The sequence below is a fragment of the Pseudorasbora parva genome, chromosome 16, assembly GCF_024679245.1.
Source record: "Pseudorasbora parva isolate DD20220531a chromosome 16, ASM2467924v1, whole genome shotgun sequence".
Taxonomy (NCBI): Eukaryota; Metazoa; Chordata; class Actinopteri; order Cypriniformes; family Gobionidae; genus Pseudorasbora; species Pseudorasbora parva.
The window spans coordinates 45,404,391-45,428,845 of record NC_090187.1 but is presented as its reverse complement, the minus strand read 5'-3'; the positions used below and the strand labels follow the sequence as shown (position 1 = coordinate 45,428,845).

Sequence of the window (24,455 nt, the reverse complement as noted above, 5' to 3'; positions counted from 1 at the left end):
TTTAAGCAAAAACTCTCTTCATTTTGAGTTATTTTCCCAAAACAAGACAATAATTTCTACTTGTCTATAAAATGTTTCTTAATGTAAGAATTTTTAGATGTTTGGACTCGAAACAAGACAAAAATACTGAGTAAGAAGAGCATTTTTTGCAGTGAGGGCAGGAAACGCAGAGATTAAAAAGCAGCTTTTGATTAGTAATGTCATATTTGACCTACACATGAATAATGATCATAAATCAGAGTTTGATGCGGTGAGCGAGGATCTGCTGGTGGATGGCCGGGGTCAGAGAGACGTACGACCTCTCGCGCTCACACAGGAAGTACATCGGGTCAGAGGTCAAGTTGGGGTCGAATCCGACCTCCATCAGCCGGAGCTTCGTCTGTTTGAAGGTTTCCGTCACGTCCATCGAGCTCTGCGGAAAAAAATCATTCATCTGTGCTGAAATATTTCTTCTGGCTTTTCACATCAGGTAGGGTTTTTCTATCTACACTGCAAAACATGCGCTTCTTACTTAGTATTTATGTCTTATTTCTATTCAAAATATCAAAAAAATTCTTACTAGTCAAGTAAAATTATTGTCTTGTTTTGGGGAAAAAAATTGTTTTGCTTAAAATAAGATAAATAATCTGCCAATGGGGTGAGAAAAATAATGTTTTAGAATTAAGATTATTTTTCTCACCCCTATTAACACACATTAATGTAAGAATTTTTTAGATATTTAGACTATAAACAAGACAAAAATACTAAGTAAGGAAAGCATGTGTTGCAGTGTATTGCAAGCTGGACTTTTCAAGTGATTTAAACGGACTGTAATAAACACAGCTCACCTGAATGCGAATGAAACGCGGCCGAGCGTAAGCGGGCAGAAACCTGCAGACGTGATCAAACGCACCGGAGCAATCGAACTCCATCCCATCCTCCAGTTTTAGAGCCGCCATTCCAATCCGGCCCTCGTGACCTTCACACACACACACAAACAAACAAATGCACAAACAGGCAAACACACAAACAAACAAACAAACGCACAAACAGACAAACAAACGCACAACAAGACACAAACAAACAAATGCACAAACAGGCAAACACACAAACAAACAAACGCACAAACAGACAAACAAACGCACAACAAGACACAAACAGACAAACGCACAAACAGACAAACAAACGCACAAACAGTCAAACAAACGCACAAACAGACACAAACAAACAAACGCACAAACAGACAAACAAACGCACAAACAAACGCACAAACAGACAAACAAATGCACAAACAAACACACAAACAAATGCACAAACAAACACACAAACGAATGCACAAACAAACACACAAACAAACAAACGCACAAACAGACAAACAAACGCACAACAAGACACAAACAGACAAACGCACAAACAGACAAACAAACGCACAAACAGTCAAACAAACGCACAAACAGACACAAACAAACAAACGCACAAACAGACAAACAAACGCACAAACAAACGCACAAACAGACAAACAAATGCACAAACAAACACACAAACAAATGCACAAACAAACACACAAACAAATGCACAAACAAACACACAAACAAACAAACACACAAACAAATGCACAAACAAACAAGACAAACAAACACACAAACAAACAAATGCACAAACAAATGCACAAACAAACAAGACAAACAAACACACAAACAAATGCACAAACAAACACACAAACAAACAAACAAACACACAAACAAACAAACAAACACACAAACAAACAAACAAGACAAACAAACACACAAAAAATGCACAAACAAATGCACAAACAGACAAACAAAGAAATGCACAAACAGACAAACAAACAAATGCACAAACAAACAGACAAACAAATGCACAAAAAGACAAACAAACAAATGCACAAACAGACAAACAAACAAATGCACAAACAGACAAACAAACAAATGCACAAACAGACAAACAAACAAATGCACAAACAAACAGACAAACAAATGCACAAACAGACAAACAAACAAATGCACAAACAAACAGACAAACAAATGCACAAACAAACAGACAAACAAATGCACAAAAAGACACACAAACAAATGCACAAACAGACAAACAAACAAATGCACAAACAGACAAACAAACAAATGCACAAAAAGACAAACAAACAAATGCACAAACAGACAAACAAACAAATGCACAAACAGACAAACAAACAAATGCACAAACAGACAAACAAACAAATGCACAAACAGACAAACAAACAAATGCACAAACAAACAGACAAACAAATGCACAAACAAACAGACAAACAAATGCACAAAAAGACACACAAACAAATGCACAAACAGACAAACAAACAAATGCACAGACAAAAAAACAAATGCACAAACAGACAAACAAACAAATGCACAAACAGACAGAAACAAACAGACAAACAAACAAATGCACAAACAGACAGAAACAAACAGACAAACAAATGCACAAACAGACAAACAAACAAATGCACAAACAAACAGAAACAAACAGACAAACAAATGCACAAACAGACAAACAAACAAATGCACAAACAGACAAACAAACAAATGCACAAACAGACAAACAAACAAATGCACAAACAGACAAAGAAACAAATGCACAAACAAACAGACAAACAAATGCACAAACAGACAAACAAATGCACAAACAGACACACAAACAAATGCACAAACAGACAAACAAATGCACAAACAGACAAACAAATGCACAAACAGACAAACAAATGCACAAACAAACAAACAAATGCACAAACAGACAAACAAATGCACAAACAGACACACAAACAAATGCACAAACAAACAAACAAATGCACAAACAGACAAACAAATGCACAAACAGACAAACAAATGCACAAACAGACAAACAAATGCACAAACAAACAAACGCACAAACAAACAAATGCACAAACAAACAAACGCACAAACAAACAAATGCACAAACAAACGCACAAACAAACACACAAACAAACAAACAAATGCACAAACAAACACACATTAGCACACCTGAACCACAATCACCTGAGCTGTGCGGTGTCCAGAATAATAATCCTCCACTGTGTGTTAATAGGCCAGAGGAGAACTGAGTCTGGTTTCTCTAAGGTTTATTTTTCTCCATCATGCCCTGATGGAGTTTCGGTTCCTTTGGTCGCCTTTGGCTTGGCTCGCTCAGTTGGGGACACTAACATTATGATCAGAGTTATTCAACTAAATATACAAATAACATTAATTAATGAGGTCTTATTTAATTCTATAAACTATAATCCTGATCTGCCAGCATTGTCTCTCTCTGATAAATTAAAATAAGCTGATAACATCACTGTTTACTCCAGAACGACTGTACAGCCCAATCTAATTCTGCTGCAGTATTGTCCTGTTTAACACTGAAGCTGCTCTGACACAATCGGCGTTGAGTGCGTTTACATGCACACCATTAGCTGATAACTCAAACATCATCTTACTGAAATAAGCAGTTTTACGCGTTTACATGACTGTATTAATAAAGCGGTTATTTCCTTATAGTGACGTCAATAATAATAATGTCCGGAGTACTCCTAATGTTCCGTCAGTTGTGATGTTAATAAAGCGCGTCAGCGGGAGATTTACGGCTCATATTATTCTCTCATTCGTTATTCATTATTCTCTCATATTTGACTGAACCTCTTCTACTTCTGCTGACTGAGATGAGAACACATCTTTACGGTTTATGGCTCTTAAAGGAGTCTGCGTTTGGGATATATGTCCTTATTTCATGCTAAACGCTCGCTCTGTCTGGATGCGTTTAAATCTGCTGTAAGTGTGTGTTTTTGTCACCGATCACACATGCGCTCTTCAATAAGCCGACAGAAAGCAGGTTAATGCGTTTACATGCCGCGCGAAATAAGAGGCAAAAAACTCCCTGAGTCGAGCGGTTTATGCTAACGCCGTTTATGAGCTTACTCCGGTAAAAGAAAACGGGTTACCGCGGTTACATGACCGTAATCATTGTCGGATTATTAGGCATAATCGGCTTAAGAACGAGCGTGAAAACACGCTTTATTAATAAAGTTGACTGATTGATGATTGATTAACCGCACCTGGCACTCGAACTCCATAGACATTGACCTCCTGGACGAATGTGAGCGCGCTGATGATATCCGAGACTTCAGTGGTGGCCACATTTTCTCCCTTCCACCTGCTCACACACACACACACACACACACACACACCCATCAGCTCCACCAATCAGATTGATCTCCCAGTCTGATACCTGACGGCCGCTGAGAGCACCTGAATGTGTCGCCCACTCGGTCCTGGAAGTAGATGAAGTTGTCGCGGTCGATCTTCAGCAAATCTCCGCTGTTGAAGTACAGATCGCCGATCTGGAAGACATCACGAAGCCTCTTCTTCTCCGTTTGCGGCTCGTTTTGCGCGTAACCCACGAATGGAGCGAGTCCGGTGATCTTGGACACCAGAAGGCCCGTCTGTCCTAGACACACACAAGATCATAAACACAATATGATGCTTTGAGATTAAATATGATTGTGGTAACACTTAATATTAATGGTCCGTTATTAATAGGTGTGTGGAAGTAATGCAGGACTAATGAGTAGCACTATATGAACACTTCAGCTACAGGCAAAATGATCTGCCAATGGGGTGAGAAAAATAATCTTATTTCTGATTGAAATCTTGTTTCTTGTTTCCGTCCCAATCAGAATTAAGATTATTTCTCTCACCCCATTGACAGATCATTTTGCCTGTTTTAAGCAAAAACTCATTTTGATATTTTTCCCCAGAACACAAGAGAAAAAATCTCTTATGTCATTTTACTGATCTAGTAAATGCATCTTGATTTAAGAATATTTAGATATTTGGACTGGAAACAAGAAAACAGTGCACACTTGAGTTGAGTTCTTTATATGGGACTCTAGAGGGAGTGCATGTGAGTGACCTCTGACCTTTAGGCACCTCGACACACAGGCCTGTGGAGTTTCTGACCGGCTCGTCTCGCTCCGTGTCGTATTGAATGAGTGCGTAAGGAAACAACTTCTGTATGACGAGAGAAAAACACAGTGAGTCACACATGGGCGTCGGAACCATTGTTTGTGTGTGTGTGTGTGTGTGTGTGTGTGTGTGTGTGTGTGTGTGTGTGTGTGTGTGTGTGTGTGTGTGTGTGTGTGTGTGTGTGTGTGTGTGTGTGTGTGTGTGGGACAAGACCCGGCCACTTTTTACAACCAATGATATTTGACCCGCTCGCTTTTATCATCTCTAATTCAGCACACGTCTGTTGCCCTGACTGAAACACTTATTATTAAACACGTTAGATGCTTTATTTCCACTTTTCTAATATTTTCTCAATTTTTATTGAAAATAAATGCCTCTCACTGCAAAAAAATGCTCTTCTTACTCAGTATTTTTGTCTTGTTTAGTCCAAACATCTAAAAATTCTTACATTAAGAAGTATTTACTAGACAAGCAAAAGTAATTGTCTTGTTTTGGGGAAAATAACTCAAAATGAAGAGAGTTTTTGCTTAAAATAAGATAAATAATCTGCCAATGGGGTGAGAAAAATACTCTTAATTCAAACAGAAAACAAGATTATTTTTCTGACCCCATTCCCAGATTATTTATCTTATTTTAAGCAAAAACTCTCTTCATTTTGAGTGCTAAGTAAGAGAAGCAGTTTTTGCAGTGTTCTGATCTGATGTGTGATGGGAAAAGGGAGTAGAGCGATTTCGACAAAAGGGGGATTCGAACCTCTGATCGATTTGCGTCAAAATATGATGACGTGTCTTTACCGCCACAGTTACAGGGTTACTTCAGCGATTAGCATATGGCTTTATATCAGTAGAAACCCTGGAGTATATTCAAATGATTGTGCTTCCCCTCCTCATATCCTCCTGAGACGAGAGATTTATGCATTTTATTTCTGGAAAAATTACTCCAATGACGCAAATATTGTCAATTTGTGCCATCAGAGGAATTATTGGCCAGAGGCTAAAGACTCCAGCCAGCAGAGGGAGCCATTTCCTCATGTTTAGCACTCGCTCATGGGGGTGGAGATCTCACTCACAGCATTCTGGGAATTGTAGTCTTTCATCCCCATGAGACAAAAATAAGTTTTCTCTCTTTTCTCAGTCTAAAAAGCACCGAATTAAAAAATAATTTCAAATTTCTACAACACTGATGACCCAGTTTAAATACAGATTCATCTTCCCAGCGCTGAAGTACTCCTTTAATAAGACTCACTGATTTATGTAATTTAGTCTTTTCCAATCAATCGTTTAGTAAACGGTATATTTGTATTTAATGTAAATGGCATCTAACGTTTCCTCCAGTAAAAAAAGGCTCCACTTTCAGGTGGCCTTAAGTACTGTGTACTTACTGTGTTCAAATTGTATTGCAAAGCACTTTTACTGATATTGAGGTGGATACGGGTAGGGTTAGGGACAGGTGTGGTGGTGTGTGTGAGATACGGGTAGGGTTAGGGACAGGTGTGGTGGTGTGTGTGAGATACGGGTAGGGTTAGGGACAGGTGTGGTGGTGTGGGTGAAATACGGGTAGGGTTAGGGACAGGTGTGGTGGTGTGGGTGAGATACGGGTAGGGTTAGGGACAGGTGTGGTGGTGTGGGTGAGATACGGGTAGGGTTAGGGACAGGTGTGGTGGTGTGGGTGAGATACGGGTAGGGTTAGGGACAGGTGTGGTGGTGTGGGTGAGATACGGGTAGGGTTAGGGACAGGTGTGGTGGTGTGGGTGAGATACGGGTAGGGTTAGGGACAGGTGTGGTGGTTTGGTGTGGGTGAGATACGGGTGGGGTTAGGGACAGGTGTGGTGGTGTGGGTGAGATACGGGTAGGGTTAGGGACAGGTGTGGTGGTGTGGGTGAGATACGGGTAGAGTTAGGGTCAGGTGTGGTGGTGTGGGTGAGATACAGGCAGGGTTAGGGACAGGTGTGGTGGTGTGTGTGAGATACAGGCAGGGTTAGGGACAGGTGTGGTGGTGTGGGTGAAATACGGGTAGGGTTAGGGACAGGTGTGGTGGTGTGGGTGAGATACGGGTAGGGTTAGGGACAGGTGTGGTGGTGTGGGTGAGATACGGGTAGGGTTAGGGACAGGTGTGGTGGTGTGGGTGAGATACGGGTAGGGTTAGGGACAGGTGTGGTGGTGTGGGTGAGATACGGGTAGGGTTAGGGACAGGTGTGGTGGTTTGGTGTGGGTGAGATACGGGTGGGGTTAGGGACAGGTGTGGTGGTGTGGGTGAGATACGGGTAGGGTTAGGGACAGGTGTGGTGGTGTGGGTGAGATACGGGTAGGGTTAGGGACAGGTGTGGTGGTGTGGGTGAGATACGGGTAGGGTTAGGGACAGGTGTGGTGGTTTGGTGTGGGTGAGATACGGGTGGGGTTAGGGACAGGTGTGGTGGTGTGGGTGAGATACGGGTAGGGTTAGGGACAGGTGTGGTGGTGTGGGTGAGATACGGGTAGAGTTAGGGTCAGGTGTGGTGGTGTGGGTGAGATACAGGCAGGGTTAGGGACAGGTGTGGTGGTGTGTGTGAGATACAGGCAGGGTTAGGGACAGGTGTGGTGGTGTGGGTGAAATACGGGTAGGGTTAGGGACAGGTGTGGTGGTGTGGGTGAGATACGGGTAGGGTTAGGGACAGGTGTGGTGGTGTGGGTGAGATACGGGTAGGGTTAGGGACAGGTGTGGTGGTGTGGGTGAGATACGGGTAGAGTTAGGGTCAGGTGTGGTGGTGTGGGTGAGATACGGGTAGAGTTAGTGTCAAGCGTGGTGGTGTGGGTGAGATACGGGTAAAGTTAGGGTCAGGTGTGGTGGTGTGTGTGAGATACGGGTAGGGTTAGGGACAGGTGTGGTGGTGTGGGTGAGATACGGGTAGGGTTAGGGACAGGTGTGGTGGTGTGGGTGAGATACGGGTAGAGTTAGGGTCAGGTGTGGTGGTGTGGGTGAGATACAGGTAGAGTTAGGGACAGGTGTGGTGGTGTGGGTGAGATATGGGTAGGGTTAGGGACAGGTGTGGTGGTGTGGGTGAGATACGGGTGGGGTTAGGGACAGGTGTGGTGGTGTGGGTGAGATACGGGTGGGGTTAGGGACAGGTGTGGTGGTGTGGGTGAGATACGGGTAGGGTTAGGGACAGGTGTGGTGGTGTGGGTGAGATACGGGTAGAGTTAGGGACAGGTGTGGTGGTGTGGGTGAGATACGGGTAGAGTTAGGGTCAAGCGTGGTGGTGTGGGTGAGATACGGGTGGGGTTAGGGACAGGTGTGGTGGTGTGGGAGAGATACGGGTAGGGTTAGGGACAGGTGTGGTGGTGTGGGTGAGATACAGGTAGAGTTAGGGACAGGTGTGGTGGTGTGGGTGAGATACGGGTAGGGTTAGGGACAGGTGTGGTGGTGTGGGTGAGATACGGGTAGGGTTAGGGACAGGTGTGGTGGTGTGGTGTGGGTGAGATACGGGTGGGGTTAGGGACAGGTGTGGTGGTGTGGGTGAGATACGGGTAGAGTTAGGGTCAGGTGTGGTGGTGTGGGTGAGATACGGGTAGAGTTAGGGTCAAGCGTGGTGGTGTGGGTGAGATACGGGTAAAGTTAGGGTCAGGTGTGGTGGTGTGGGTGAGATACGGGTAGAGTTAGGGTCAGGTGTGGTGGTGTGGGTGAGATACGGGTAGAGTTAGGGTCAAGCGTGGTGGTGTGGGTGAGATACGGGTAAAGTTAGGGTCAGGTGTGGTGGTGTGTGTGAGATACGGGTAGGGTTAGGGACAGGTGTGGTGGTGTGGGTGAGATACGGGTAGAGTTAGGGTCACGTGTGGTGGTGTGGGTGAGATACGGGTAGAGTTAGGGACAGGTGTGGTGGTGTGGGTGAGATATGGGTAGAGTTAGGGACAGGTGTGGTGGTGTGGGTGAGATACGGGTAGAGTTAGGGACAGGTGTGGTGGTGTGGGTGAGATACGGGTAGAGTTAGGGTCAGGTGTGGTGGTGTGGGTGAGATACGGGTAGAGTTAGGGACAGGTGTGGTGGTGTGGGTGAGATACGGGTGGGGTTAGGGACAGGTGTGGTGGTGTGGGAGAGATACGGTTAGGGTTAGGGACAGGTGTGGTGGTGTGGGTGAGATACAGGTAGGGTTAGGGACAGGTGTGGTGGTGTGGGTGAGATACGGGTAGAGTTAGGGACAGGTGTGGTGGTGTGGGTGAGATATGGGTGGGGTTAGGGACAGGTGTGGTGGTGTGGGTGAGATACGGGTGGGGTTAGGGACAGGTGTGGTGGTGTGGGTGAGATACGGGTAGGGTTAGGGACAGGTGTGGTGGTGTGGGTGAAATACGGGTAGGGTTAGGGACAGGTGTGGTGGTGTGGGTGAGATACGGGTAGGGTTAGGGACAGGTGTGGTGGTGTGGGTGAGATACGGGTAGGGTTAGGGACAGGTGTGGTGGTGTGGGTGAGATACGGGTAGGGTTAGGGACAGGTGTGGTGGTGTGGGTGAAATACGGGTAGGGTTAGGGACAGGTGTGGTGGTGTGGGTGAGATACGGGCAGGGTTAGGGACAGGTGTGGTGGTGTGGGTGAGATACGGGTAGGGTTAGGGACAGGTGTGGTGGTGTGGGTGAGATACGGGCAGGGTTAGGGACAGTTGTGGTGGTGTGGGTGAAATACGGGTAGGGTTAGGGACAGGTGTGGTGGTGTGGGTGAGATACGGGTAGGGTTAGGGACAGGTGTGGTGGTGTGGGTGAGATACGGGCAGGGTTAGGGACAGGTGTGGTGGTGTGGGTGAGATACGGGCAGGGTTAGGGACAGGTGTGGTGGTGTGGGTGAGATACGGGTAGGGTTAGGGACAGGTGTGGTGGTGTGGGTCAGTTTAAGGGAAGTGCCAACTGTGTAATTACAAATGTAACTACAGAAATTAATTACAGACGTAAGTACATGCAGTTATTTTTTTTAAATGTAAGTACAATGTAAAAACATGTATGTACACAATTATTGCATTGTCTTAAATGATTAATTACAATGTTAGTACATAGTAGTTAAGGCCACCTAATATAAAGTGGGTCCGAAGAGGCTTCTTAGAGCGAGGACCCGCCCACTTTTTATTTGCTTCCGACGGCCATGGGGTCACATGACCTCGGCCTTACTCGCCCATGGGGTCACATGACCTCGGCCTTACTCGCCCATGGGGTCATATGACCTTGGCCTTACTCGCCCATGGGGTCACATGACCTCGACTTACTCTGTGCAGCCAGCTGACCCGTCCAATGGCGCCGATCCGACCCGCGTAGTTCACGAATCCCAGATTGCCCTCCGTGGAGCCGTAAAACTCCCGGATTTGGATGTGACCAAATCTCTGGAGGAACTCCCTCCAAACGTCCGGCCGGAGTCCGTTCCCGATGGCCAAACGCACACCGTGCTTTTTATCGCTCTCCCTCTGGAAAACACAAACCAACCAATCACAGACCACTCCTGACAATAGACGGTAAAAAAATATGGACATAGTGTCCATGACGTCACCCATAGGATTCCGATGAGCCGTTCCGAAGCTAAAGAGATCATCAGGGCGGGCTTTAGCCGATGACGGACAGATGATCAACAGAAACTGACCAATGAGATCATCAGGGCGGGCTTTAGCCGATGACGGACAGGTGATCAACAGAAACTGACCAATGAGATCATCAGGGCGGGCTTTAGCCGATGACAGACAGGTGATCAACAGAAACTGACCAATGAGATCATCAGGGCGGGCTTTAGCCGATGACGGACAGATGATCGACAGAAACTGACCAATGAGATCATCAGGGCGGGCTTTAGCCAATGACGGACAGATGATCGACAGAAACTGACCAATGAGATCATCAGGGCGGGCTTTAGCCGATGACGGAGAGATGATCGACAGAAACTGACCAATGAGATCATCAGGGCGGGCTTTAGCCAATGACGGACAGATGATCGACAGAAACTGACCAATGAGATCATCAGGGCGGGCTTTAGCCAATGACGGAGAGATGATCAACAGAAACTGACCAATGAGATCATCAGGGCGGGCTTTAGCCAATGACGGACAGATGATCGACAGAAACTGACCAATGAGATCATCAGGGCGGGCTTTAGCCAATGACGGACAGATGATCAACAGAAACTGACCAATGAGATCATCAGGGCGGGCTTTAGCCGATGACGGACAGATGATCAACAGTAACTGACCAATGAGATCATCAGGGCGGGCTTTAGCCAATGACGGACAGATAATCGACAGAAACTGACCAATGAGATCATCAGGGCGGGCTTTAGCCGATGACGGACAGGTGATCGACAGAAACTGACCAATGAGATCATCAGGGCGGGCTTTAGCCGATGACGGACAGATGATCAACAGAAACTGGCCAATGAGATCATCAGGGCGGGCTTTAGCCGATGACGGACAGGTGATCGACAGAAACTGACCAATGAGATCATCAGGGCGGGCTTTAGCCGATGACGGACAGATGATCAACAGAAACTGACCAATGAGATCATCAGGGCGGGCTTTAGCCAATGACGGACAGATGATCAACAGAAACTGACCAATGAGATCATCAGGGCGGGCTTTAGCCGATGACGGACAGATGATTAACAGAAACTGACCAATGAGATCATCAGGGCGGGCTTTAGCCGATGACGGACAGATGATCAACAGAAACTGACCAATGAGATCATCAGGGCGGGCTTTAGCCGATGATGGACAGATGATCGACAGAAACTGACCAATGAGATCATCAGGGCGGGCTTTAGCCAATGACGGACAGATGATCAACAGAAACTGACCAATGAGATCATCAGGGCGGGCTTTAGCCGATGACGGACAGATGATTAACAGAAACTGACCAATGAGATCATCAGGGCGGGCTTTAGCCGATGACGGACAGATGATCAACAGAAACTGACCAATGAGATCATCAGGGCGGGCTTTAGCCGATGACGGCCAGATGATCGACAGAAACTGACCAATGAGATCATCAGGGCGGGCTTTAGCCGATGACGGACAGATGATCAACAGAAACTGACCAATGAGATTCGTCTGATATGAGGTAAAAATAACACAAATACTGTTGAGTTTCTCTCAGAAACCGATCGGTTCGTGTCTTCAGACATCAGTGTGTCGTCACCAGCAGCAGTGTGTGTGTGTGTGTTGTCTAAGCGTGTTTGTTTGTTTGTTTTGCTCTCATGGAATTGTTCCCCATTCACATCATTATGACCGACACACAGCAGCGGTTGAGTTAAACATCTTCATTAGTGTTCTCCTGAAGAAACACACACACCGACATGTTGATGCCCTGGGGGTCAGCAGATCAGCATCAGGCTCATTATTGGCTGAACTAACCCTTTAAGGCTTTATATAATGTCAACGAATGAGTTATAAAATAATTCACCCCTCGCAGTCGTCATGAAGGACAAAATTAGCCGTATAGACCAAAACCACAATGTGTCCCAGACTAATTGAAACATTTGTTTTTCTGCTGTAAAGTTGAGCGTTTTAATATGAGGCTCAATGAGGTTCTGCTCCTTCTGGAGCCGCTCTAGTGGCCAGTGGAGTAACTGCAGTGTACATTACTCCGGTATCGGCTTCATTGAGACCGCGCCGCTTGCTCCTGACCGGAGTGGGATCGACACGGATTACAGATGAGGAAACCCAGTGACCCGCGCTGGAATGTACAGTCCAGTCCCGAGTGAAAGCTGGAATAAAACGTGATCTCTGCACTCATGTCCAGGAGATCGCTTTCCCAGTAAAGGCCAGCTGCTATTCCGAGATCAGGCCCCGCCCTCGCCGGCCGTTTTGATTGGCTGACAGCGGCGTCACATGAGCTCATCCGGTTTCAGTGACCAAAGTAAGAGTATTCATCGTTTACCTCCAAAACTCCAGGCCAGGACGTCTGATGGCAAGAGTGAGAACCAGAGCTATTCTGAAGAACCAGCTGTGCTGGAGTCAGTTTACAGAGAGTAACAGCTGTATGACACACACACACACAAACACACTCACACTCACTCTCAAACACACATACACACACTCACACACTCTCACTTTCACACACACTCACTTTAACACACACACACACACTCACTCACTCACACACACTCTCTCTCTCTCTCGCTCTCTCTCTCTCTCTCTCTCGCTCTCTCTCTCTCTCTCGCTCTCTCTCTCTCTCTCTCGCTCTCGCTCTCTCTCTCTCTCTCTCTCTCTCTCTCTCTCTCTCTCTCTCTCACACACATACACATGACCGCACAAGCTGCCAGAACTCTAAATCTACTCAGTGTTTCAGTCAGCTGACATAAACACGACTGTAAACTAATACACTGTGACTGTACATTAAAGTCCCCATGAAATCAAAATCACAAACGCTTTATGGCTGCTCGTCATTATTGTGTTAATAATCTTGAGTCAGAATATTTTCATCTCTTCTCTGATGACGAGGGCGGGGCCACCTGTCACTCATATGAGATCAGCCAATAGCAAACCACAGCCATCCAATCAACTCCCTGCAAACACACTGAAGCCCCGCCCACATCTGATCTTGTTTGTGAAGGGATGGACTCGATATACGGCTCAGAGCAGAAAACAGCAGCAGACTTCATGATGAGTTTAACCCCTTAAACCTGCACACACTCACACGCTGAAGCATTTCTTCAGTGTAGGTGTGTGTTGTCTGGTGTGTGTGTGTGTGTGTTGTCTGGTGTGTGTTATGACGTACCTTCGGTGTGTTGCAGAGATAGCGCAGAACTTCTCCGATATATTGAATCACCGTCACCTCATGAGCTCGACACTCGTCCCAGAAATGAGACGCGGAGAACTTGCGGCGCAATATTATAGTGGAGCCTGAAAACGAGACAAACGGAGATTATTACACTGCAAAAAATGCTTTTCTTACTCAGTATTTTTGTCTTGTTTCTAGTCCAAACATCTAAATTCTTACATTAAGAAACATTTACTAGACAAGCTAAATTAATTGTCTTGTTTTGGGAAAAATAACTCAAAATGAAGAGAGTTTTTGCTTAAAATAAGATAAATAATCTGCCAATGGGGTGAGAAAAATAATCTTAATTCAAACAGAAAACACACACACACACACACACACCTGTCTCTACGGAGCCCAGGAAGCCCACGAGGAAGCCCGCCGTGTGATAGAGAGGAAGAGTCGTGTAAATCACATCAGTGTGTGTTACGCCATTCGACGCCAGCACAGCGAGAGCGGCCAACAGACGAGTCTGACTGATCACGGCTGCTTTAGGAAGACCTGACACACACACACACACACACTCACACACGTTAGGTTTTTGTGAATTGTGGGGATATTCCATAGGCGTAATGGTTTTTATACTGTACAAACCGTATTTTATATCCCCTTACACTGCCCCTAAACCTACCCATCACACACACACTCACACACACACAGCCCCTAAACCTACCTATCACAGGAAACATTCTGCATTTTTTCATTTTCAAAAAAACATCATTTAGTATGTTTATGAATCCATTTACATCGTGGGGACATTTGGTCAATGTAATATAAACAAGTACACACACACACACACGTCATCAACTGGCAAAGACTTCACACTCCATATGAATGTTTGACACTGAAAGCAGCCTCTGCTTCACTATATCACACATGAAATCCTTCTGAAAACAAACAAATGCTTTACTCTGAATCTGTTTCATGTTTGTCGGATTTTGTAACATTATTGAACACAACTGATCTGAACCCCTTAGTGTTCTGGGGAAGTTTCTGTATTCTCATTGGCTCAGCAGCACGACTGATGGGTTCACCTGTGGTTCCAGGTGTGTATATGTAGATGGGTTCACCTGTGGTTCCAGGTGTGTATATGTAGATGGGTTCACCTGTGGTTCCAGATGTGTATTTGTAGATGGGTTCACCTGTGGTTCCAGGTGTGTATAAGTAGATGGGTTCACCTGTGGTTCCAGGTGTGTATATGTAGATGGGTTCACCTGTGGTTCCAGATGTGTATATGTAGATGGGTTCACCTGTGGTTCCAGATGTGTATATGTAATGGGTTCACCTGTGGTTCCAGGTGTGCATATGAAGACGAGTTCACCTGTGGTTCCAGGTGTGTATATGTAGATGGGTTCACCTGTGGTTCCAGGTGTGTATATGTAGATGGGTTCACCTGTGGTTCCAGGTGTGTGTATATGTAGATGGGTTCACCTGTGGTTCCAGGTGAGTATATGTAGATGGGTTCACCTGTGGTTCCAGGTGTGTATATGTAGATGGGTTCACCTGTGGTTCCAGGTGTGTATATGTAGATGGGTTCACCTGTGGTTCCAGGTGTGTATATGTAGATGGGTTCACCTGTGGTTCCAGGTGTGTGTATATGTAGATGGGTTCACCTGTGGTTCCAGGTGAGTATATGTAGATGGGTTCACCTGTGGTTCCAGGTGTGTATATGTAGATGGGTTCACCTGTGGTTCCAGGTGTGTATATGTAGATGGGTTCACCTGTGGTTCCAGGTGTGTATATGTAGACGGGTTCACCTGTGGTTCCAGATGTGTATATGTAGATGGGTTCACCTGTGGTTCCAGATGTGTATATGTAGATGGGTTCACCTGTGGTTCCAGGTGTGTATATGTAGATGGGTTCACCTGTGGTTCCAGATGTGTATATGTAGATGGGTTCACCTGTGGTTCCAGGTGTGTATATGTAGATGGGTTCACCTGTGGTTCCAGATGTGTATATGTAGATGGGTTCACCTGTGGTTCCAGGTGTGTATATGTAGATGGGTTCACCTGTGGTTCCAGGTGTGTATATGTAGATGGGTTCACCTGTGGTTCCAGGTGTGTATATGGAGATGGGTTCACCTGTGGTTCCAGGTGTGTATATGTAGATGGGTTCACCTGTGGTTCCAGATGTGTGTATATGTAGATGGGTTCACCTGTGGTTCCAGGTCTGTATATGTAGATGGGTTCACCTGTGGTTCCAGGTCTGTATATGTAGACGGGATCACCTGTGGTTTCAGGTCTGTATATGTAGATGGGTTCACCTGTGGTTCCAGGTGTGTATATGTAGACGGGTTCACCTGTGGTTCCAGGTCTGTATATGTAGATGGGTTCACCTGTGGTTCCAGGAGTGTATATGTAGATGGGTTCACCTGTGGTTCCAGGTGTGTGTATATGTAGATGGGTTCACCTGTGGTTCCAGGTCTGTATATGTAGATGGGTTCACCTGTGGTTCCAGGTGTGTATATGTAGACGGGTTCACCTGTGGTTCCAGATGTGTATATGTAGATGGGTTCACCTGTGGTTCCAGATGTGTATATGTAGATGGATTCACCTGTGGTTCCAGGTGTGTACATGTAGATGGGTTCACCTGTGGTTCCAGGTATGTATATGTAGATGGGTTCACCTGTGGTTCCAGGTGTGTATATGTAGATGGGTTCACCTGTGGTTCCAGGCGTGTATATGTAGATGGGTTCACCTGTGGTTCCAGATGTGTATATGTAGATGGGTTCACCTGTGGTTCCAGGCGTGTATATGTAGATGGGTTCACCTGTGGTTCCAGGTGTGTATATGTAGATGGGTTCACCTGTGGTTCCAGGAGTGTACATGTAGATGGGTTCACCTGTGGTTCCAGGTGTGTATATGTAGACGAGTTCACCTGTGGTTCCAGGTGTGTATATGTAGATGGGTTCACCTGTGGTTCCAGGTGTGTATATGGAGATGGGTTCACCTGTGGTTCCAGGTGTGTATATGTAGATGGGTTCACCTGTGGTTCCAGATGTGTGTATATGTAGATGGGTTCACCTGTGGTTCCAGGTCTGTATATGTAGATGGGTTCACCTGTGGTTCCAGGTCTGTATATGTAGACGGGTTCACCTGTGGTTTCAGGTCTGTATATGTAGATGGGTTCACCTGTGGTTCCAGGTGTGTATATGTAGACGGGTTCACCTGTGGTTCCAGGTCTGTATATGTAGATGGGTTCACCTGTGGTTCCAGGAGTGTATATGTAGATGGGTTCACCTGTGGTTCCAGGTGTGTGTATATGTAGATGGGTTCACCTGTGGTTCCAGGTCTGTATATGTAGATGGGTTCACCTGTGGTTCCAGGTGTGTATATGTAGACGGGTTCACCTGTGGTTCCAGATGTGTATATGTAGATGGGTTCACCTGTGGTTCCAGATGTGTATATGTAGATGGATTCACCTGTGGTTCCAGGTGTGTACATGTAGATGGGTTCACCTGTGGTTCCAGGTGTGTATATGTAGATGGGTTCACCTGTGGTTCCAGGTGTGTATATGTAGATGGGTTCACCTGTGGTTCCAGGTGTGTATATGTAGATGGGTTCACCTGTGGTTCCAGATGTGTATATGTAGATGGGTTCACCTGTGGTTCCAGGTGTGTATATGTAGATGGGTTCACCTGTGGTTCCAGGTGTGTATATGTAGATGGGTTCACCTGTGGTTCCAGGAGTGTATATGTAGATGGGTTCACCTGTGGTTCCAGGTGTGTATATGTAGATGGGTTCACCTGTGGTTCCAGATGTGTATATGTAGATGGGTTCACCTGTGGTTCCAGGTGTGTATATGGAGATGGGTTCACCTGTGGTTCCAGGTGTGTATATGTAGATGGGTTCACCTGTGGTTCCAGATGTGTGTATATGTAGATGGGTTCACCTGTGGTTCCAGGTCTGTATATGTAGATGGGTTCACCTGTGGTTCCAGGTCTGTATATGTAGACGGGTTCACCTGTGGTTTCAGGTCTGTATATGTAGATGGGTTCACCTGTGGTTCCAGGTGTGTATATGTAGACGGGTTCACCTGTGGTTCCAGGTTGTATATGTAGATGGGTTTACCTGTGGTTCCAGGAGTGTATATGTAGATGGGTTCACCTGTGGTTCCAGGTGTGTGTATATGTAGATGGGTTCACCTGTGGTTCCAGGTCTGTATATGTAGATGGGTTCACCTGTGGTTCCAGGTGTGTATATGTAGACGGGTTCACCTGTGGTTCCAGATGTGTATATGTAGATGGGTTCACCTGTGGTTCCAGATGTGTATATGTAGATGGGTTCACCTGTGGTTCCAGGTGTGTATATGTAGATGGGTTCACCTGTGGTTCCAGGTCTGTATATGTAGATGAGTTCACCTGTGGTTCCAGGTCTGTATATGTAGATGGGTTCACCTGTGGCTCCAGGAGTGTATATGTAGATTGGTTCACCTGTGGTTCCAGGTGTGTGTATATGTAGATGGGTTCACCTGTGGTTCCAGATGTGTATATGTAGATGGGTTCACCTGTGGTTCCAGGTGTGTATATGTAGATGGGTTCACCTGTGGTTCCAGATGTGTATATGTAGATGGGTTCACCTGTGGTTCCAGGTGTGTATATGTAGACGGGTTCACCTGTGGTTCCAGATGTATATATGTAGATGGGTTCACCTGTGGTTCCAGATGTGTATATGTAGATGGGTTCACCTGTGGTTCCAGATGTGTATATGTAGATGGGTTCACCTGTGGTTCCAGGTGTGTATATGTAGATGGATTCACCTGTGGTTCCAGGTGTGTATATGTAGATGGATTCACCTGTGGTTCCAGAAGTGTATATGTAGACCGCAGGCGATGTGAAGGACACGTGTGCTCTGAGGGCTCGAGGAACAGCTGCGTCGGAGGATTCCTGTGCGGCTCGGCTCAGACTCTTCATGTGTGAGGATTTGAGCTCTGATGAAGATGTGATGAATATGCTCACATCCTGCTGGAGATCATCACTCACCTCCTCGACAGCTTGCTGCAGCTCTGAGACACAAACACACACACAACTCAATCACAACATCACCTCAGAAAATCACAATCACAACATCACTCAGACAATCACAACATCACCTCAGACAATCACAATCACAACATCACCTCAGACAATCACAACATCACCTCAGACAATTACAATCACAACATCACCTCAGACAATCACAACATCACCTCAGACAATCACAACATCACCTCAGACAATCACAATCACAACATCACCTCAGACAATCACAACATCACCTCAGACAATCACAACATCACCTCAGACAATCACAACATCACCTCAGACAATCACAACATCACCTCAGACAATCACAATCACAACATCACCTCAGACAATCACAATCACATCCCCTCAGACAATCACAATCACAACATCACCTCAGACAATCACAATCACAACATCACCTCAGACAATCACAATCACATCCCCTCAGACAATCACAATCACAACATCACCTCAGACAATCACAATCACATCCCCTCAGACAATCACAATCACAACATCACCTAAGACAATCACAATCACATCCCCTCAGACAATCACAATCACAACATCACCTCAGATAATCACAATCATAACATCACCTCAGACAATCACAACATCACCTCAGACAATCACAATCACAACATCACCTCAGACAATCACAACATCAACTCAACATCACCTCAGACAATCACAATCACAACATCACCTCAGACAATCACAATCATAACATCACCTCAGACAATCACAACATCACCTCAGACAATCACAATCACATCACAACATCACCTCAGACAATCACAATCACAAAATCACCTCAGACAATCACAATCACAACATCACCCCAGACAATTACAATCATAACATCACAACATCACCTCAGACAATCACAATCACAACATCACCTCAGATAAACAAAATTACAACATCACCTCAGACAATCACAATCACAACATCACCTCAGACAATCACAATCATAACATCACCTCAGACAATCACAACATCACCTCAGACAATCACAATCACAACATCACCTCAGACAATCACAATCACAACATCACAACATCACCTCAGACAATCACAATCAAAACATCACCTCAGACAATCACAACATCACCTCAGACAATCACAATCACAGCATCACCTCTGACAATCACAATCACAACATCACCTCAGGCAATCACAATCACAGCATCACCTCAGATAATCACAATCACAACATCACCTCAGACAATCACAATCACAACATCACCTCAGACAATCACAATCACATCCCCTCAGACAATCACAATCACAACATCACCTCAGACAATCACAATCACAACATCACCTCAGACAATCACAATCACATCCCCTCAGACAATCACAATCACAACATCACCTCAGATAATCACAATAATAACATCACCTCAGACAATCACAATCACAACATCACCACAGGCAATCACAATCACAACATCACCTCAGACAATCACAATCATAACATCACCTCAGACAATCACAATCATAACATCACCTCAGACAATCACAATCACAACATCACCTCAGACAATTACAATCATAACATTACCTCAGACAATCACAACATCACCTCAGACAATCACAATCACAACATCACCACAGACAATCACAATCACAACATCACCACAGGCAATCACAATCACAACATCACCTCAGACAATCACAATCATAACATCACCTCAGACAATCACAACTTCACCTCAGACAATCACAATCACAACATCACCTCAGACAATCACAATCACAACATCACCTCAGACAATCACAATCATAACATCACCTCAGACAATCACAATCACAACATCACCTCAGACAATCACAATCATAACATCACCTCAGACAATCACAACATCACCTCAGACAATCACAATCACAACATCACCACAGACAATCACAATCACAACATCACCACAGGCAATCACAATCACAACATCACCTCAGACAATCACAATCATAACATCACCTCAGACAATCACAATCATAACATCACCTCAGACAATCATAACATCACCTCAGACAATCACAACATCACCTCAGACAATCACAATCATAACATCACCTCAGACAATCACAATCACAACATCACCTCAGACAATCACAATCATAACATCACCTCAGACAATCACAACATCACAACATCACCTCAGACAATCACAATCACAACATCACCTCAGACAATCACAATCATAACATCACCTCAGACAATCACAATCATAACATCACCTCAGACAATCACAATCATAACATCACCTCAGACAATCATAACATCACCTCAGACAATCACAACATCACCTCAGACAATCACAATCACAACATCACCTCACACAATCACAACATCACCTCAGACAATCACAATCACAACATCACCTCAGATAATCACAATCACAACATCACCTCAGACAATCACAATCATAACATCACCTCACACAATCACAATCACAACATCACCTCAGACAATCACAATCACAACATCACCTCAGACAATCACAATCATAACATCACCTCAGACAATCACAATCATAACATCACCTCAGACAATCACAATCACAACATCACCTCAGACAATCACAATCACAACATCACATCACCTCACACAATCACAACATCACATCACCTCACACAATCACAACATCACCTCAGACAATCACAATCACATAGATAACTTTTAAACATAGCCTATAACATTTTTTCTCACATTTCATTTCTCTCTTTTTCTTACATTTGTGTGTTTATACCTATAACTCGCAATTGTGAGTTTATATTTCAGAATCTTGGAAAATAAACCCGCGAATCTGAGGAAAAACGACAGAATAACGAGTAAATCTCACAATTCTATTTGTCCTTAAGGTAGGCCTAATCGTTATTTTTGAATGCTCCGAACGTCCAATTTTTAAAATGCTTTCAAAACGTTTTTTCTTGGTTGTGTGAACGTTATTTGAACATTCCATTGTATCTTAATTCAAACTTTTGAATGTGAATGTTCTGAAACAAGTGGTAACATTTAAGTGGAACGTCCAACTGAAACATTTTGAATAATGTGTTTGTGCTGACGTTTAGAGAACACTTCTATTGACGTTACTGTAGGAACGTTAGCTCTTTCCCGGGATTATTTTGGCTCGGTTTGCAGAGCTGGACAGTAACTCAACACATTTACTCGAGTCCTGTACTGAAGTTCACTGTTTGAGTCTCTGTGCTTTACTGGAGTATTATTTTTTCTGTAATCTTCTGACTTTAACTTCACTCCATCTGAAAGACAAATATCGTCCTCTTTCCTCCACTACATTTCTATCAAGGTCCTCGAAGTGGAAAGTCGTTTCTGTCGCAGCTTTGAAAGTCAGTGATGATTTTTTTCTTCTTTAAAAGGTGTTTGGGTTTTTGCAGAAAGCCTTTCAGGAATCACTCTTGTAGAGTCTTGTGAAGTTCAATGATTTCACAGCATTTATTAAACACTGATTTATAGTTTAGAGCAAAATGGAAGAAGACGGATGTCCAAATGCTCATTTAGTGGAGTATTCACATAAACAAAGTTGATTCTGTCTTCAGTGAAGGTGAACAGTGTGAGAATATCAGATGTGTATCAGTGTATTGGATCCGTGCATTCGGCCTTAAAGTGACAGCAGCTTTGTAACTTTTCTACAAGTATTTAAATGAGTTTAAGTTAGTCGTCTGCTAGTATGTCAGATGGAGCGTCACTGACTGGCTTAAACCATGATGGCATAATGTGCATTTATACAACTATAATACAATAATGCGGCGACATAAAGAAGGACATTTACTTTTGATACTTAAGTACTTTTGAAAATAAATACTTCTGTACTTTTAGTTAAAGGGTTAGTTCCCTAATGTCGCTCCACACCCGTAAGACCTCCGTTCATCTTCACACACAGTTTAAGATATTTTATATTTAGTCCGAGAGCGTATGCAAGTGTATGCACACTATACTGTCCATGTCCAGAAAGGGAATAAAAACATCATCACAGTAGTCCATATGAGACATCAGTGGGTTAATTAGAGTCTCTTGAAGCATCCAAAATACATTTGGGTCCAAAAATAACAAAAACTACGACTTTATTCAGCATTGGCTTCTCTTCCGGGTTTGTGTTCAATCCTCAAATAAAGATTCAAACGGTTATGAATCAGCGAATTGATTTATAATTCGGATCGTCAATGTCTCGTGATTGATGCAGTTTGACACGCGATCCGAATCATGAATCAATTCGCTGATTCATTAACCGTTTTTTAATGATCTTAAACTGTGTGTGAAGATGGAGGTCTTACGGGTGTGGAGCGATATTAGGGGGAGGAGTTAATGACAGAAGGTTCAGTTTTGGGTGAACTAACCCTATAAGTAAACATCTGTTTTTAGAACTTTCACTTGTAAAGGAGTAATATTTGACCAGTACTAGTACTTTTACTTTTACCCAAGTAATGAAGTTACTTTTACTCGGTTTGAGTCTCACCTGCCGATGCGATCAGAACTTTGGCTCTGGGGCAGCAACGGAAGCTCGTGACCAGACTCCTCGCGCGGATGCTGCTGTTGAGGAGTGCGCATGCGCAGCCGAGTTTGGCCAGCGCGAGCCAGCAGAAGATGAGCGCGGGCTCGTTCAGCATGAACAGAACCGCCGCGTCTCCCGCGTTCAGAACCGACGCGTCGCGCAACGCGTTCGCGATTCGGTTGCTCTCTCTGTCGGCGTCTTTAAACGAGTAACTCTCGTTCTCGAAAACAATAAACGTCTTGTTTGGCCGCGTTTCGACCTGCTCTAAGAATCTATCCAGCGCGAAAAACAATGGTCGCCTTCTCCTGCGGGACGCGAACTTCAGTAAAATCCGCAACAGTTCTGCGTGATAAACAAAGTCTGTCCAGAAACAGGGGAAGAACACCCTGATCATTAGAGGAAAAAAGAGCAATCCGCCCAGGAGCACTGAAAGCAGGAGCATTTCTGCTGTTAAAGAGGCGAGAGTCCCACAAAAACAGCGAGTAAAGCCGTTTCTGAGGCGGAGCGACGCGATTAGTTTCAATCCTCAGCTCAGAAAAAAAGCTAAGCTTACTGCACAAACACCACATCCTGTCCAGTGTTGTGCAAGTTACTTCCAAACGTTAAAAGGGTTAGTTCAGCCAAAACTGAATCTCCTGTCATTAACTCCTCTCCCTAATGTCGCTCCACACCCGTCAGACCTCCGCTCATCTTCACACACAGTTTAAGATATTTTATATTTAGTCCGAGAGCGTATGCAAGTGTATGCACACTATACTGTCCATGTCCAGAAAGGGAATAAAAACATCATCACAGTAGTCCATATGAGACATCAGTGGGTTAATTAGAGTCTCTTGAAGCATCCAAAATACATTTGGGTCCAAAAATAACAAAAACTACGACTTTATTCAGCATTGGCTTCTCTTCCGCGTTTGTGTTCAATCCTCAAATAAAGATTCAAACGGTTATGAGTCAGTGTAAACGTGTAATGTCCTGTCTTTATTAAGTATCTTCTTATTAAACTGTTTGTATGCTTAAGTTCTCAATGCTTCGGTTTGCATGTAGGGACCCTCATTATGCTGTTGTGTGAGGCTATTTTGAGCCTTGTTAGTGGTATTAACTAGTGATTTAATTGTACTTATTATATGCCCCATTAACTACTGTTAATCTGTAGCTAATCTGTTTTTAGAGATAAAACTCTTAGAGGTGGA

General features: G+C 44.6%; 1 protein-coding gene across 1 annotated transcript; it reads right to left on the bottom strand.

Moving 5' to 3' along the window:
* Positions 1-127: 127 nt before the first annotated feature.
* On the bottom strand, positions 128-23,810 carry LOC137043091 (long-chain fatty acid transport protein 2-like). The gene is made up of 10 exons (XM_067419190.1): positions 23,230-23,810; positions 18,541-18,750; positions 14,089-14,247; positions 13,705-13,829; positions 10,215-10,409; positions 4,949-5,039; positions 4,278-4,476; positions 4,085-4,182; positions 828-958; positions 128-412 (listed from the first exon to the last, which is right to left on the bottom strand). Exons 1-10 carry the CDS (start codon positions 23,705-23,707, stop codon positions 236-238), a joined length of 1,863 nt encoding a protein of 620 aa, XP_067275291.1. The 5' UTR covers positions 23,708-23,810; the 3' UTR covers positions 128-235.
* Positions 23,811-24,455: the final 645 nt, after the last annotated feature.

Coding starts and splice junctions, on each gene's coding strand:
- LOC137043091 (XM_067419190.1), bottom strand. CDS start 23,707: ATGCTCCTGCTTTCAGTGCTCCTGGGCGGATTGCTCTTTTTTCCTCTA. Junction 5,040..10,214: donor GGGTCAGCTGGCTGCACAGA/GTAAGTCGAGGT, acceptor CTCGTCATACAG/AAGTTGTTTCCTTACGCACT. Junction 4,477..4,948: donor GTGTGTCGAGGTGCCTAAAG/GTCAGAGGTCAC, acceptor GTGTGTGTCTAG/GACAGACGGGCCTTCTGGTG.